This window comes from Callithrix jacchus, chromosome 13, assembly GCF_049354715.1.
Source record: "Callithrix jacchus isolate 240 chromosome 13, calJac240_pri, whole genome shotgun sequence".
Classification (NCBI taxonomy): Eukaryota; Metazoa; Chordata; class Mammalia; order Primates; family Cebidae; genus Callithrix; species Callithrix jacchus.
In genome coordinates this window covers 5051380-5065317 of record NC_133514.1, presented here as the reverse complement: position 1 = coordinate 5065317, position 13938 = coordinate 5051380, and the positions used below count along the sequence as shown (strand labels likewise).

Here is a 13938-nt window from a genome sequence, read left to right as displayed (position 1 = left end):
TTAGGTAATAACCACATTTTTGTCATGCATTGACAGTTTTGCTCAAACATTGTTATGTATGTAAGTAAGAGTCTAAGTCCATCCTTTCCTTGGGAAGTCCTCATTTCACTTAGATTACTTATTCAAGCAACCATCAGATTCCACCTATTGGCCATAGCAAACAATCTCATCAAACTGCGGAGTGACTACTTTTACCTGCAGATGAGAAAGTGAGTCCCTGGCTCACAACTGACATTGCGACAGACTTTGAAACTCAAGACTTTCTGATTCCCAAATCTCTAGACTTTGTCCTTGCCTTCACATTGGACGGCATCCAAACAGCAAAAATATTAAAACGTTGCCAAATGTTAATTTATGCCACTTCTTAAGCTTTTCCTATAAGGCAGGTCTACTGGTGATACGCTTCCGTAGCTTTTGCTTATCTGAGAATGTATTTATTTCTCTTTCATCTTTGAATGACAGAATTGCTGAGATGCTGATGACAGAAATACTATCCTTGGTCAGAAGGATGTTTTTTTGACTGTATCACCACACCACCTTCTAGCCTGCAAAGTTTCTGCTTATAGTCTTATGAGAGCTCCTTTGTACCCAGCAAGCCACGTTGTCTCAGGACTTTGAGAGTTCTCCCTGTCTATTGGCAGTTTGATTATAACGTGTCTCAGTGTGGGTCTCTGTACTCATCTGACTTGGTGTTTGACTTCTTAGTGACATTTCTGTTTCTTTCCCCTACGTTTCAGAAGTGTTCAGCCACTGTTTCCTTGAATAAGCTTCCTGCCCTGTTCTCTTCTCCCTGAACTCCAGTAACATGTGCATCCCACTTGATGGTACCCCACAGGCAAAGCAAGGACAAGGACAATGCCATCCCAGGGTCATGAACTGGGGCACATGTATCCGCTGTGTTCAAGAATGCAGAGACCTCTGTGTGCACATAAAGCATCACAGGGGCCACAACAGCAAGTTCACAGCCTTCCCAGAGAACAACTCAGCCAAACCTGCTGAAGCTGGTGCATAATTTCTTCCACTCAGCAGTTCCACATTTAAACACCGTAGAAAACTCTCATAAATATTCAGAGATAATAAAGATGCTTATTGAATTCTACTTACAGTATCAAAATTAAAAACAACCTAATTACTTCTCAGTAGACAAATGTAGAACTACTTAGGCAGATAAAGCATAAAGAGAGGGCCCAGCATGGTGGCTCACACCTGTAATCCCAAAACTTTGGGAGGCCACGGCAGGAAGATCACTTGAAGTCAGGAGTTTGAGACCAGCCTGGCCAACTTAGCAAAACCCTATCTCTACTAAAAATACAAAAATTACCAGGGCACGGTGGCAGGTGCCTGTAATCCCAGCCACTTGGAAGAATGAGGCAGGAGAATCACTTTAAACCCAGGAGACAGAGGTTGCAGTGAGCTGAAATCGCACCACTGCACTCCAGCCTGGGCAACAGAGCAAAACTCTGCCGAGAGAGAGAGAGAGAGAGAGAGAGAGAGAGAGAGAGAGAGAGAGAGAGAGAGAGAGAAAATGAAAGAGAGAGAGAGAGACAGAGAGAGAAAGAGACAGAGACAGAGAGAAAGAGACAGAGAGACAGAGAGAGACATAGAAAGACAGATAGAGACAGAGACAGAGAGACAGAGAGAGACAGAGAGAGAGAGAATGAAAGAGAGAGAGAGAGACAGAGAGAGAATAAAAACAGGCAATAGAATATTATGAACCAACTTCAAGCAAGACAGTGGTAAATTCAGGAGTGGAAGAGAAGAGAAGGATGGGTGTCCAGGCTTAACTACCTCTAATATTCAAGTGTGTACACATGCACATGTGTGCTTCCTTCACATGTTTTTCTGAAGTATTCTAAGTGTTTTAAAATTTTAATTATAAAACTAAAATACATCAATGCATAGTAAACAAAGACGGAGAGAGAAAGGGAAGGAAGAAAAACAGAGTACCCCAGCAAAAACTGCCACGATTATCCTTTAAAATTTACAAAGCAGCAGAGTTGTTGTTAATTTGGTTATATACAAACAGAACAAGCTCAGCTGAGTTGATAAATCATAATATATGCAGCTGCTATGCTTGTTTTAATATATGCCAGGGCAGATTTACAGGTGATTTTTAAGTAGATATTTCCTCGGATGTCTCTAGTAACGCCAGGTGGGCTAATAAGGATGAATCTAGCAGAAACTCTGAGGTGATCTGCTTCGATTTGTTTATACTTTAAGTAATATTGATGGAGCACCTGCCGCGGGCCAGGCAGGACTCTCAGAGCAAAAACGCAGCTGTGAAGAACACAGGTGTGCTGCCTTCATGGAGCCACAGCGCGTAAACAGGAATGATTCCACGTGTTAATTGCCTAGTGCATAAATAGTAAGGATTCGCATGTTAATTGCCTGCGTGTTTGCAATAGTGCTGTAACTTTACTGGAAAACAGAGTCAGTGAGTGTAAATATTTCTTCTACGACCTTGTCCACATTCACTCTTTCGCTCAATAAATCCTTTGCTCATGGATAATTCTAAGCAAAATCTATCTTGGTGCCAGACTAAGTTCTCTCACATTTCACGGTAAAGGGCCCCCAAGAAAGATCGCACCAGCACTGTGTTTATCAGTTAATAACGTGAACTCTTGCTGTAATTAATGCAGTATCCACCCACTGATGCCTTGTTTTATTCCAACCCCTAGTGAGCAGCTAGTCTGTGCCCCGATGGCACCAAGAGGCTGACGAGCCCAGGACTGGGTGGTCTCAAATGCTCAGTGAATGAGCAACGGAACGAATGAATGAATGGTGTCACTGCTTGGAAAGAGGCAGGACGTGTTGTCTCAAAACACTGTAAAGTAGGTAGACATGGAACAGGTTTTAAAAGCTTGCTGGCCGGGCCCGGTGGCTCATGCCTGTAATCCCAGCACTTTGGGAGGCCGAGGCCAGTAGACGACTTCAGCCCAGGAGAAACCAGCCTGGGCAACATGGTGAAACTGTGTATCTACTAAAAATACAAGAATTAGCCGGGCACGGTGGTACACGCCTGTAATCCCAGCTACTCTGAAGGCTGAGGCACGAGGATCACTTGAGCCTGGGAGGCAGAGGTTGCAGGGAGCCCGGACTGAGCCACTGCAATCCAGCCTGGGCCACAGAGGGGGACTCTGTCTCAAAAACAACAAATACATGAAAATACAAATAAAACCCTCCTTCTACTCAGGGAACCTAGTTGACCGATAAATAGGAAGACTTGGTTTTTTTCTTTCCCATCATTTTAATCTTTAAAAGAAAAAACATGGAAATACGTACCTGCAAGGTTTCCTCTACTGGGGGCAAAAGAACAGAAGCCACTGAAAACAGAGCCACTCTGTGGCAGCAAACGGCAGCCTGGAGGTGGGGCGGGAAGGTGCCCATCTCTGGGGCAGCTTCTGCGCATCTGATGGAGCAGGCTCTGCTCGGTGCAGGCCCCACCCACCCACCTGCCACGCCCACCTGATAGCGGGCCACGCCCACCCGCTGAAGCAGGTGCCTGGGCTCCCAGTCTCTGGCTGGCTGCAGCCCGCCGGGGGCTTCCACAACCAGCACACAATCCCTTTCCCACCAAGAAGGGTCACGCTGGGCCCGGGTTCCCTTCTGTGCCTCCAGGGAGCTTTGGGGTCGCTGGTGCCAGAGCCCCAGAAGACTTAGTCTTTTTTTCTTTTCTTTTCTTTTTGAGATGGAGTTTCGCTCTGTCACCAGGAGTGCAGTGGTGTGATCTCAGCTCACCGCAACCTCCGCCTCCAGGGTTGAAGCAATTCTCCTTCCTCAGCCTCCCGAGTAGCTGGGATTACAGGCGTGTGCCACCACGCCCAGCTAATTTTGTATTTTTAGTAGAGACGGGGTTTCTCCCTGTTGGTCAGGCTGGTCTCAAACTCCCGACCTCAGGTGATCCGCCCACCTTGACCTCCCAAAGTGCTGGGATTACAGGCGGGAGGCACCACATCTGGCCTGAGTCTTATTTTGCTCCTGGGTCTATCCCACATGCATGCATGTCATAGCACCTTCTGCCAAACCCACTGTCCCGACATCCAGCCTGGCATTTCCTCAGCACCTGCCCAGGAGGCACGCTCTGGCTCATTAGCGAGCTCACCTGGGCTGGGTCCTGGGCGCTTCTCTCTCCCGTCCGGGCCTGATTTCTGCTGGTTGCAGCTGAGTCCTGCACTATCAGGACTCACCTGCTCAAATACCACCTGCTTCTTGGATTCTGAGTGGGCACTCAGAGGCCAGCCATCCTTGTCAGTATGGTGACCTGTTACTTTACACGTAATTAATGGTCTGACTGGGACATGGGAAGGAAGAGGAAATAGACAAATAATGAGGGCTGCTGTCACAGACAGGTGTCTGAGTTGACGGTACAGCATCTGCTATCACTGAACCAAGAGAAACTCTCTAATGAACTCGAGATTTCTACAAACTGACTTGGACAGGGAGCCACGAGCGAGCGGTCAGCACAGAAGGCCCAGGGCATGAGGTGTGTTTATTCCTAGCCCTCAGCACATCTAAAGGTTAGGAGCAGAGATTTTGAATTTGCTAGTCATCAAAATGAGAAAGACAAATTAAAATGCCTTAAAATTTAAGATCTGAGAAGTAGCTTAGAAAACCTTTGAACTACATGATTCCAACTGAAAAAAAAAAACAAGAACCCATGGGAGACAAAACCCGAACCTGTGGGAGAGAACCCTATGGGAAAAAGCAACATACAAGACAAAACCGGAGCCCGTGGGAGAGAACCCGTGGGAAAAAGCAACATACAGGACAAAACCCGAGCCTGTGATGGAAGAGTGTGGTGGGGGGGTGACTGAGGGGTGCAACCAGGGGGGTCTGACCAGGGGGTGTGACTGAGAGGTGTGACTGGGGGGTGTGATTGGGGGAGCATGACCAAGGAGTGTGACTGGGGAGTGGGGGCCACAGGCAGGGAAGCAAAGTCCCCTTGGGCATGTGAATGGAGCTTGATTTGAGAACTGCTAACCCAACTTTTACAGGAAGAAAACTGAGGCACAGAAAAAGAAAAGCGATTTGTCCAAGGGCTCAGTGTTAGTCTGCTTTTGTACTGCTGTGAGTACTACGTGAGACTGGGTAATTTTTAAAGTAAAGAGGTTTAATTGACTCACGGTTTGGCATGTCTGGGGAGGCCTCAGGAAACTTAAATCATGGCAGAAGGCAAAGCAGAAGCAAAGCACCTTCCTCACAAGGCAGCAGGAAGAAGTGCGGAGCGAATGGGGAAGAGCCCCTTGTAAAAGCATCAGATCTCGTGAGAACTGACTATCAGGAAAACAGCATGGGGGAAACCACCCCCATGATTCAAGCACCTCCACCTGGTCCCGCTCTTGACGGGTGGGGATTCTGAGGATTCTGGGGATGACAATTCAAGGTGAGATTTGAGTGGGGACACACCATCAGGTGCATAGCCGACAGAGCCAGGACCAAAGCTGGATTCTGTGTTCTCCCCAGTGCACTCTGGGTTCATTGTTTTTTACAGCAATATATTAAAAGAAATGATGTTTGTGTTACTGGGAAGTAGACTCACATCTTAGTAACATAAAAGCAGATATGAATTAATGCGAATGATGAACCAGAGTGGAATCCAGGAATTAAAGCAGTGCAGAGGACGTGGGGGGCTGGGCGTTTCTTTTAGTGTCATAAAGTTCAATCAATCTAGGATTATCTATTTTAATTTTCATTTTAATGTACGTTATTAATACACTCTTTTATTATTCCCCTTCAATATACCTTTTAAATCTGCCCCCTTTGTTTAAAAACTATGGTCAACATTCTACAGGTAAAATGATGTAAGTAGGATGTTAATTTGCTTTTAAGCCAGTGAAAAATGAGGCTCTTACATGTAATCTCTCCTTCCATTCATTATTTAACCACAGCTCCAAAGGGCAATGAAAACACTGAAGACCACAAGTGTTGACCATGTATGGTCTTTGCAAATCAAAGGACGAGAGAAGTTTCTAATGGCTTCCAACCACTGCTTTTCCCAAACATGAGAAAGTCTTTTTGATAATCGAGAGGCAAAACCACCATGAAGAAAATGCTCAAGGGCATACCAGGACACTGGGGTGAACACAGCCCCCCGAAGACCCAGAAACTCCCGATTCAGGTCCTGCCTCGCCCTGTGATAGCTTTGCAGTATCGTATGCTTAATGTGAAATATTTCAAGGCTGTAATTTACTGCTTTGAAAAATGAGTGAGCCTGCTGCCTTTGACATGCCTCTTTGAAACATGGAATATTTAAAATTCATACCCAAACTTAATGTATAGATAGATCACACATTTTTATGACTTCACTGCTGTAATAAGAGCCTCGTAATATCTCAAAAGATATGTTTTATCCCTCCTAATGGGTATCATGTGCAGATTAAAAAGCTCTATTACTGCCTTCAAAATGACCTGCTATTTCCTGGAAACTGTAATTGCTGGCCCTGTCCTTGTCACTGGGGTAAGTATAATGCCTCTGATAATCTTCCATTCACTCACTGATGTGTTTGCATGAAAACGACAGATCTGGCTTGGTGGTGCAGGCGGGCGCTAGCCGCCCGTTCTCCCAGTGACAGCTAGAGGCTTCCCTGCCTGGAGCAGAGTGAAGCAGGTGGGAGGACTTTTGTCTACGTTCACTGAATTTAGTCATAAGAATGTTTTGAAAGCTGAGAATGAGAGCATCTCAGGCCGCCATTACCTTACAACGTGACTCCCAAGGGGTGCAGAGGGAAATCAGGTAAGAGGCAGTGTCCACAGAAAAGCGTCTGGGCAAATCATCTGAGGACACAGAGAAGCCACCGAGAGCTCTCCCACAAACTGCCACCCTCCGTCGAGTTCAAAACTCCGAGCCACTGTGAAGGAGCCTTCGAAGGGCTTTTATACAGAGCACCTGTTCTAACGAGGTGGGCATCAAAGGTGATCTAAGGGAAGCAAATGTTTTTTAAAAAACGCTCTCATGCCTGTCATCTCAGCACTTTGGGAAGCCAAGGCAGGTGGATCACTTGAGGTCAGGAGTTCAAGACCAGCCTGGGCAACATAGTGAACCTCTGTCTCTACTGAAAATACAAAAAATTAGCCAGGTGTGGTGCGGGCCCCTGCAATCCCAGCCACTTGGAAGGCTGAGGCACAAGAATCACTTGAACCTGGGAGGTGGAGGTTGCAGTGAACCGAGATCATGCATTGCACTCCAGCCTGGGCAACAAGAGCAAAACTCTGTCAAAAACAAAACAAAACAAAAAATACACCCCAGGTGGCCCATGCTTTCAGCCTGAGAGTCTCAGAAGAAAGTGCAGAGCCTGGTGTGTGTGATTAGCCACCATCCATCCCACCTGCCCCAGGCCACAGTGCTTGAGAGGGAACAGCCAGCAGAGGTATCTCATCTCAGCACGAGGGTGGGGGCGGGGGGAATGGGCTGGAGTTGACTCAACAGATTGTGGCAGATTGCCAGCTGAGGCTGCACCTTGAGTCACCTCCTGTGTGCTGTGGTGCACGCGTGCCCCTGATAGGCAAAGGTAATTTACTTTATATGGGAGCCACAAATGTCATCTGTAATTTTATCTAGACGTATGTGTTGGAGATACAAACTTTGACCAGTTATTTTAATTATTGTCAGCAATGTATGCAAAAGTCAATGTTCTACTCCTAGGTGGATAAAACAGTTTTGAAAGCAATGAGGAACAAGCCCAACTTTCCAACCGCCTTATTTTAAAAAGCGAATGTGGAGAGGAAATCTAAGGACAGAAGGGACACACACCGCAGCATGTGTAAGACCACATACAGGCAGGCACGGAGGAGGGGCCCAGACGACACATAAAAACTTGGTGAAGATAAACAGTAAACAGTGGGACGGGAGAGGGAGCCCAGAAATACTCCCACACACGTGTGGTTGACGGGTTTTGACAAAGGTGGAGAAAGGACAGTGTCCTCATAAACGGTGTTGGGAAAACTAGATATCCGCAGGCAGAGGGATAAAATTCGCCCTTATCAGACACCATATACATCCTGGACTCCAGCTGGGGAAACCCTCCGGGGACATTAGGGGGGTGACTGGCAAGGTTAGAATACGGATCCCAGATCAAGCTGCTGTGCGACACTCGGGTCCCTCGACTTTGAGAGCTGTGCTGTGGAAACGCCAGGAACACTCTGGTCCTTGTTCCTGAACAGCCCGAGTGCTAAGGGACAGACAAGTGTGATGCCAAAGGAGGCACAAGATCTATTTCCAAATGGCTCTAGGAAAATTTAATTTTTTTTTTTTTCCACAAAATCAATACCTCGGCAAATGACTCTGTACCCTCCTGGAGTCTTCCTGTTCCTTGTTTTGTGTCATCCTCAGATGGCAAATGAAATGCACAATGCAGAGGGAAGAGGTGAAGCTCCCGGGGGCCCGGTTCGCTCCCTGACTCAGGCAGCGCTCAAGCTCCGACCACCCCATGCTGAGCCTTCGGGGACTCCACTGCCTCATGCACGGATTCTTAAAAAGTGATGAAAGGGAGTTGGGGAGGGATAACATGGGGAGAAATGCCAGATACAGGTGATGGGGAGGAAGCAGCAAACCACATTGCCATGTATGTACCTATGCAACGATCCTGCAGTTCTCACATGTACCCCAAAACCTAAAACGCAATAAAATATATTTTTTTAAAAAGTGATGAAAGGGTGGAACACTTCCTCCGAAAGACGTAAGCCCAGTGTTTCCAGGGACAGGCAGTGGGCGACCTAGATATGCTTTCCCCCAGTGCTCAGTTCTCCGCATTCTGCCCTTGCGGGAGTCTTGGGTGATCTGAGTGGTGTCATCCGTATCTGGAGATACTCATTTGCATAAACACAGTGGTGCCCAGATCCTGGCTTCTAATCCCATTCTCAGTAAAAGGAACCAGGGGTCCTTGGAGAAACGGGTCTAGTGCTGGAGCAGGGAACACAAAGATGAGCCTGGGTGTCCTGCAGTTCCAGAAAATCAGGCTCTGCCCAACAAGGCAGCTGTGAATGGACACAGGAGGCCAGCAAAAAGGCTCATGACCAACGCTGGGAAAACCTGATCAGGAAAGTCGTCTGGGCATGGTGGCTCACACCTGTAATCCCAGCACTTTGGGAGGCCAAGGCAGGTGGATCACCTGAGGTTAGAAGTTCAAGACCTGCCTGGCCAACATGGTAAAACCCCATCTCTACTGAAAATATAAAAAGTAGCCGAGGCTGAGGCAGGAGAATCGCTTGAACCTGGGAGGCAGAGGTTGCAGTGAGCTGAGATCATGCCAGTGCACTCCAGCCTGAGCAACAAAGGGAGAGTCTCTCAAAAAAAGAAGACAAAAGGAGAGAAAGAAAAGATTAAAGAAGGAAGGAAGGAAAGAAAAAGAGAAAGAGAGGAGGGAGGGAGGGAAGGAGAAAGAGGGAGGGAGGGAGGGAAGGAGAAAGAGGGAGGGAGGGAGGGAGGGAGGGAGGGAAGGAAGGAAGGAAGGAAGGAAGGAAGGAAGGAAGGAAGGAAGGAAGGAAGGAAGGAAGGAAGGACGGACACAGCAGAGTGGGGGTCACAAAGCCAGAGATGAAATGGAGCACACGAGTCCACACAGATGTCAGTAAATGACAGGATAAATAAGTAGGGAGAGGAGACAATCTTTCTTGCAGAAGAATTACAGGTAACAGAGGTAGGTGCTCCTGCTCTGAGAGGTGAACGTGACTCCACACTCTCACTACCTTGAGGGTGGCCTGGGCTCAGACAGGCTCCCAAGGAATAGAAGAACAGGGAAAACAGGCATCTCACAGGGAGACACCAGGCAGACATCGCCTCAGCAAGCGATGAAGGTGAGCAGATGTCGGGCACTGTGGTATCACATGACTCCTCTTCCCAAACACACACCCCCAGTCTAATCATGGGAAGATCATCTTCCCTGGATTAGGGACCTGGATTGGGGAATGTCCTGCAAGATACCCAGCAAGTCTCAAAGCCACCAAGGTCGTGAAAGGCAAGGACAGACAGAAACCGTCAGAGGCCGGAGGGGCTTTGGACATGACTGGCAAATGCATCTGGTGTCCTGTATGGGTCCTGGGACAGAGAATCTGCACTGGGAAACTCAGCAAGGTCCAAAGGCCGCCTGGGGTGAGGCCACGGTTGCACCCACAGAAACGCGAGAGGCTGACCACAGAAGACTGCATGGACTGCACTGGAGCTCTCCGCACTGTTGTGAGGACACTTGGCTACAGACTGAAGACTATTCCATTTTGTTAAATTATTTTAAAAAATATTTTCATTCAAAACTATGGAGGCAGCAAAATGCTCAGCAGTTGAGGGGAAGATTTTTAGGGTGGAGAAAAGACTGCTTGATGCCACGACGGGAGATGTGAGTCCTGATCACTTAACCAGAACCACCCAGCTGACAGCACTGGGAGTGAGACAGGGTAAACTCCGGCCGCGGCGACGGTGATGCGTCCATGGGTGCAGCGGCTGTGACGAGCACCAGGGTGAACCCACGGTAAACTCCAGCCTGTGGTGACGGTGACGCGTCCGTGGGTGCAGCGGCTGTGACGAGCACCAGGGTGAACCCACGGTAAACTCCGGCCGGCGGTGACGGTGACATGTCCGTGGGTGCAGCGGCTGTGACGAGCACCAGGGTGAACCCACGGTAAACTTCGGCCGGCGGTGACAGTGACACGTCCGTGGGTGCAGCGGCTGTGACAAGCACAGCCCTCTGGTGGGACGTGTTGGTCGTGGAGGAAGCTGTGGTGGAGGTCGGGGTTGGAGTGGAGATCTCTACCTTCTTTTTAAGTTTGCTGTGAACCTAAAACTGCTCTAAAAAAAGAGTCTATTAAAAATAGCATCCATGGCTTCAAGACATTCACAACTGTTTTAATTCTTTCCCATGATGCGCGACTGCTAAATCCAAATGACGCTTAAACTGGAAAATGAACAAAATCTGTTTAACTGAATCAAGGTCAGGCGTGCTTTGGAAAATGTGGCTCCACCATGCAGCCAGAACAAACTCCGCTGGAGTTCACCTGCATGGCGGAGAAGGCAGAAGTCATACAAATAAATTCCCCTCCCTGCCATGGAAACCAGCTCAGCCGGCTTTATGTTACTGGGGACACACTTTATTCTCAGGATTTGTATTATTCCCTTGGAAAAATATAACAAAATGTCCTACAATTTGGAGTGGCCTTAATGACACAGAAGTTTTCTTAATTATCAAAGCGTTTTCTCTTATAAAGCAACACTAAAACTAAAATATTGCAATGGGATTTTTATGCCAGAGGAATTTCAGCCTCTTTCTGAACAAAGGAAGAAAAAGTTCAGAGAGAGGGTATGTTCCTCCGAAACGTTTTTTTTTTTTCTAAGTTTCACCAAGAGGCCTTGTGTAGGCAGCCAAGATTTTATTTTTCCTCTGTGGCTGCTACAGTGATCACTCCAAATGAGTCCCTTCTTTCTTTTGAAGTCCCTTCCTCATTCATTCACACACTGAAAAAGAACAGAGCCATCTACACACAGCGTTTTCCTCTACAGAGACTTTTAGGCCTGCAGTATAATCACTAGGTGACCTTTCTAAGCCTTGCACGAAACGCACACTTCTTAGGACTGGTGCCGTCTTGGGTGCCGCTTGGGGCCAGTGATGGGACCCCTGTCACTCAGCCCCATGGGTCGGAGGGGCTTTGGGGTGTGATTTACCTTGCCCTGCTCTCTGGACTGTGAGGGTGCCGTCTGCACCCCACTGGCCATGAAAGTACATGGCGACACAGAATTAAACAAGCCAGGAGGGTGAGCAGGTGCGGGAAGGTGTGATTTGCTACAGAAAAACCACACCGAGGTGATGTTTAAAGCTTTATTTGCCTAAAGCACGAGAAAACAAGCTTCACCAGGTAGCACACGCTTCAAAGGCTCCACAGCCAGGGCTCCAGCACTGCGAGGTCTCACGGCCCCTAAAGAGCAAGCGACAGCACAGCGGCTTCTCGGTGGCCTCACAAAGACCGCCACATGCCACACACACACACGCGCGCGCACCTGGGTGTCACGCCCACGTGCCTATACCCGTGAAAATGCTCGTGTCATCTGCCAACCCGCCCTCTGCCAGTATCTGCCGTCTACACTCGTGTAAACACATGTTGCTTAGTCTAGTGGAAAACATTAGCCTTCCCCCTTGGATGGCTATAAAGTAATCAGCACCAAACGCAAAAATCAAAGCAGGATGCATGGCCAACTACCAGCCCACACAGGACGCCAAGCGCTGTTTCCCGCCTCCAGGCTGGGAAGATGCCTTCACTGGCCTGGCGCTGAGGCGGACGCTGGGATGAGCTTGGGCTTGGCCTGCTGCGGCGGGGCCACGTCCGGGATCTTCTCTCCGTGTTTGTACACGCTCACCGTCACGTCGATCTTCTCCCCGCCGTACTTGTTCTTGACGTTTATGCTGTACTTGCCCGAGTCCTCGGAGGTCACGCCCTTGATGGTCATGCTGACGTACTTGGCCTGTTCCACCTTCACCGAGAAGTGCTCGCTGAGCTCGATGTCTTGGTCATTCTTGAACCAAACCACTTCGGGGTCAGGGTTTCCAAACACCGTGCAGGTCAGATTCAAAGTCTTTGGAAGGAAGAGGTTGGCGGAGAAGAAGAGTTAGAAAAAGGCAAGTTGCATTATCCCCCGAGACGATGTGCTCCAGGTCACACCCAGTTAAATGTATGGGTCCTTCAGTCATTTGTTTAGCAAGAAGGCTTTCTGTATGTAAACGCCACTCTAGACAGAGCAGCCAGAGGGCCAGCCATCCAGGGCCCAGGCACAGCCGTCCACAGGGGAACTCATAAAACAAATCAGAATGTGTCCTGTGTATTCTCAGCTTTTATCCAAGCCCTATGTCAATTAAAGAATGGGTAAGCAATTTAACTAAGCTCTATGTTTCATAGTGGATAAATCCAGCCTGCTACTAAATTTCCCTTATATTTAGACTTATGGATTCCTCTTACCCATTACTCTGGCAAATCCAATGAATATATTGTCTTATAACCAGTAAATTGGAGGCAAAAAAAAATGCATTCTTGAAGCTTAGTTTAAACATGCTTTTGGCCTGGGATAAAGTAAAGCAATTGCTAATTTCTCAATTACATCCTTGAGATGAGATCTCAAGAGTTCTCCAGGCTTTCCTTAGCTGCTGAAGAAGAGGTCATACATTTTTCTATTTTGGCCTAATAAAATTCTCCCAAGAATCTGTATCCCCGTGACATTGAGTTAGAAGCGCTGAAGCAAGCACAGAAGTACAATTAGATATCAATAATTCCACTGACAGGCAACAAATCAAAACCCAACAAGTGGTTTCCACGATTTAGTCCATCATGACCTTGAGAACAGGAGCAGAGATTTTTTTCTTTCATGTTGTAAAAGCTGTGCTGTTTCACACTGGAAGCAGGTGGCTTCACACAGGCGGGTGGGCCGTGGTGGGTGTGGCCGCCTCATCCTGCAGTTGCTCCTCTGGGTGGATGGCCACAGGGGCCGGTAGCATCAGACCCCAGCAGACCCTGAGGGCCTAGAAACACCCATAGCCACAGCGCCTGCCTTGAGGTGCCCAAGTGGCACAACGCATCCCTGTGACCACAGGTGTGTGAATTCGGAATGCTAAGCGAGTCTTTCCTTTGAGAATACAGGGGTTATCCCAGGCTGTCTAGGAGGGGCAAGAAAGTCAGGGAGCTCTGGGTTCCCTGCAGGCTGGGTGAGGACCCAGAAGCCCCTCGCTGGGTTCCCGCTCCTTCACCCCAAGAGGAGGGCTTGCATCCCTTGCACCTGCCCCGTGCTGACAGCCCCGCCCCGGCCTAGTTTAGAATCCTCACCTTTCCTTCCATGATAGTCACCACGTCAGGCAAACCGCCGATCACCCTGCCACGATCTGCAATGGGAAATCACTCCGGTTAGGAAAACATCTGTGAGACAGAGCAGAGGCTGTGTAAGAAGCAGCGGATACCAAGATGAACGCAGGA

General features: G+C 48.3%; 1 protein-coding gene across 3 annotated transcripts in view; it reads right to left on the bottom strand.

Moving 5' to 3' along the window:
• Window positions 1-11787: 11787 nt before the first annotated feature.
• Window positions 11788-13938, bottom strand: part of MYOM2 (myomesin 2) — a 170820-nt gene continuing 168669 nt past the window's right edge. For all 3 annotated transcript variants that reach the window (XM_054243663.2, XM_035269819.3, XM_035269818.3), the window contains 2 exons: window positions 13792-13847; window positions 11788-12553 (listed from right to left, as the gene is read on the bottom strand). In XM_054243663.2, coding sequence (XP_054099638.2) covers window positions 12236-12553; window positions 13792-13847 — 374 coding nt within the window. In that variant the 3' untranslated portion in view covers window positions 11788-12235. The remainder of the gene's footprint in view (window positions 12554-13791; window positions 13848-13938) is intronic.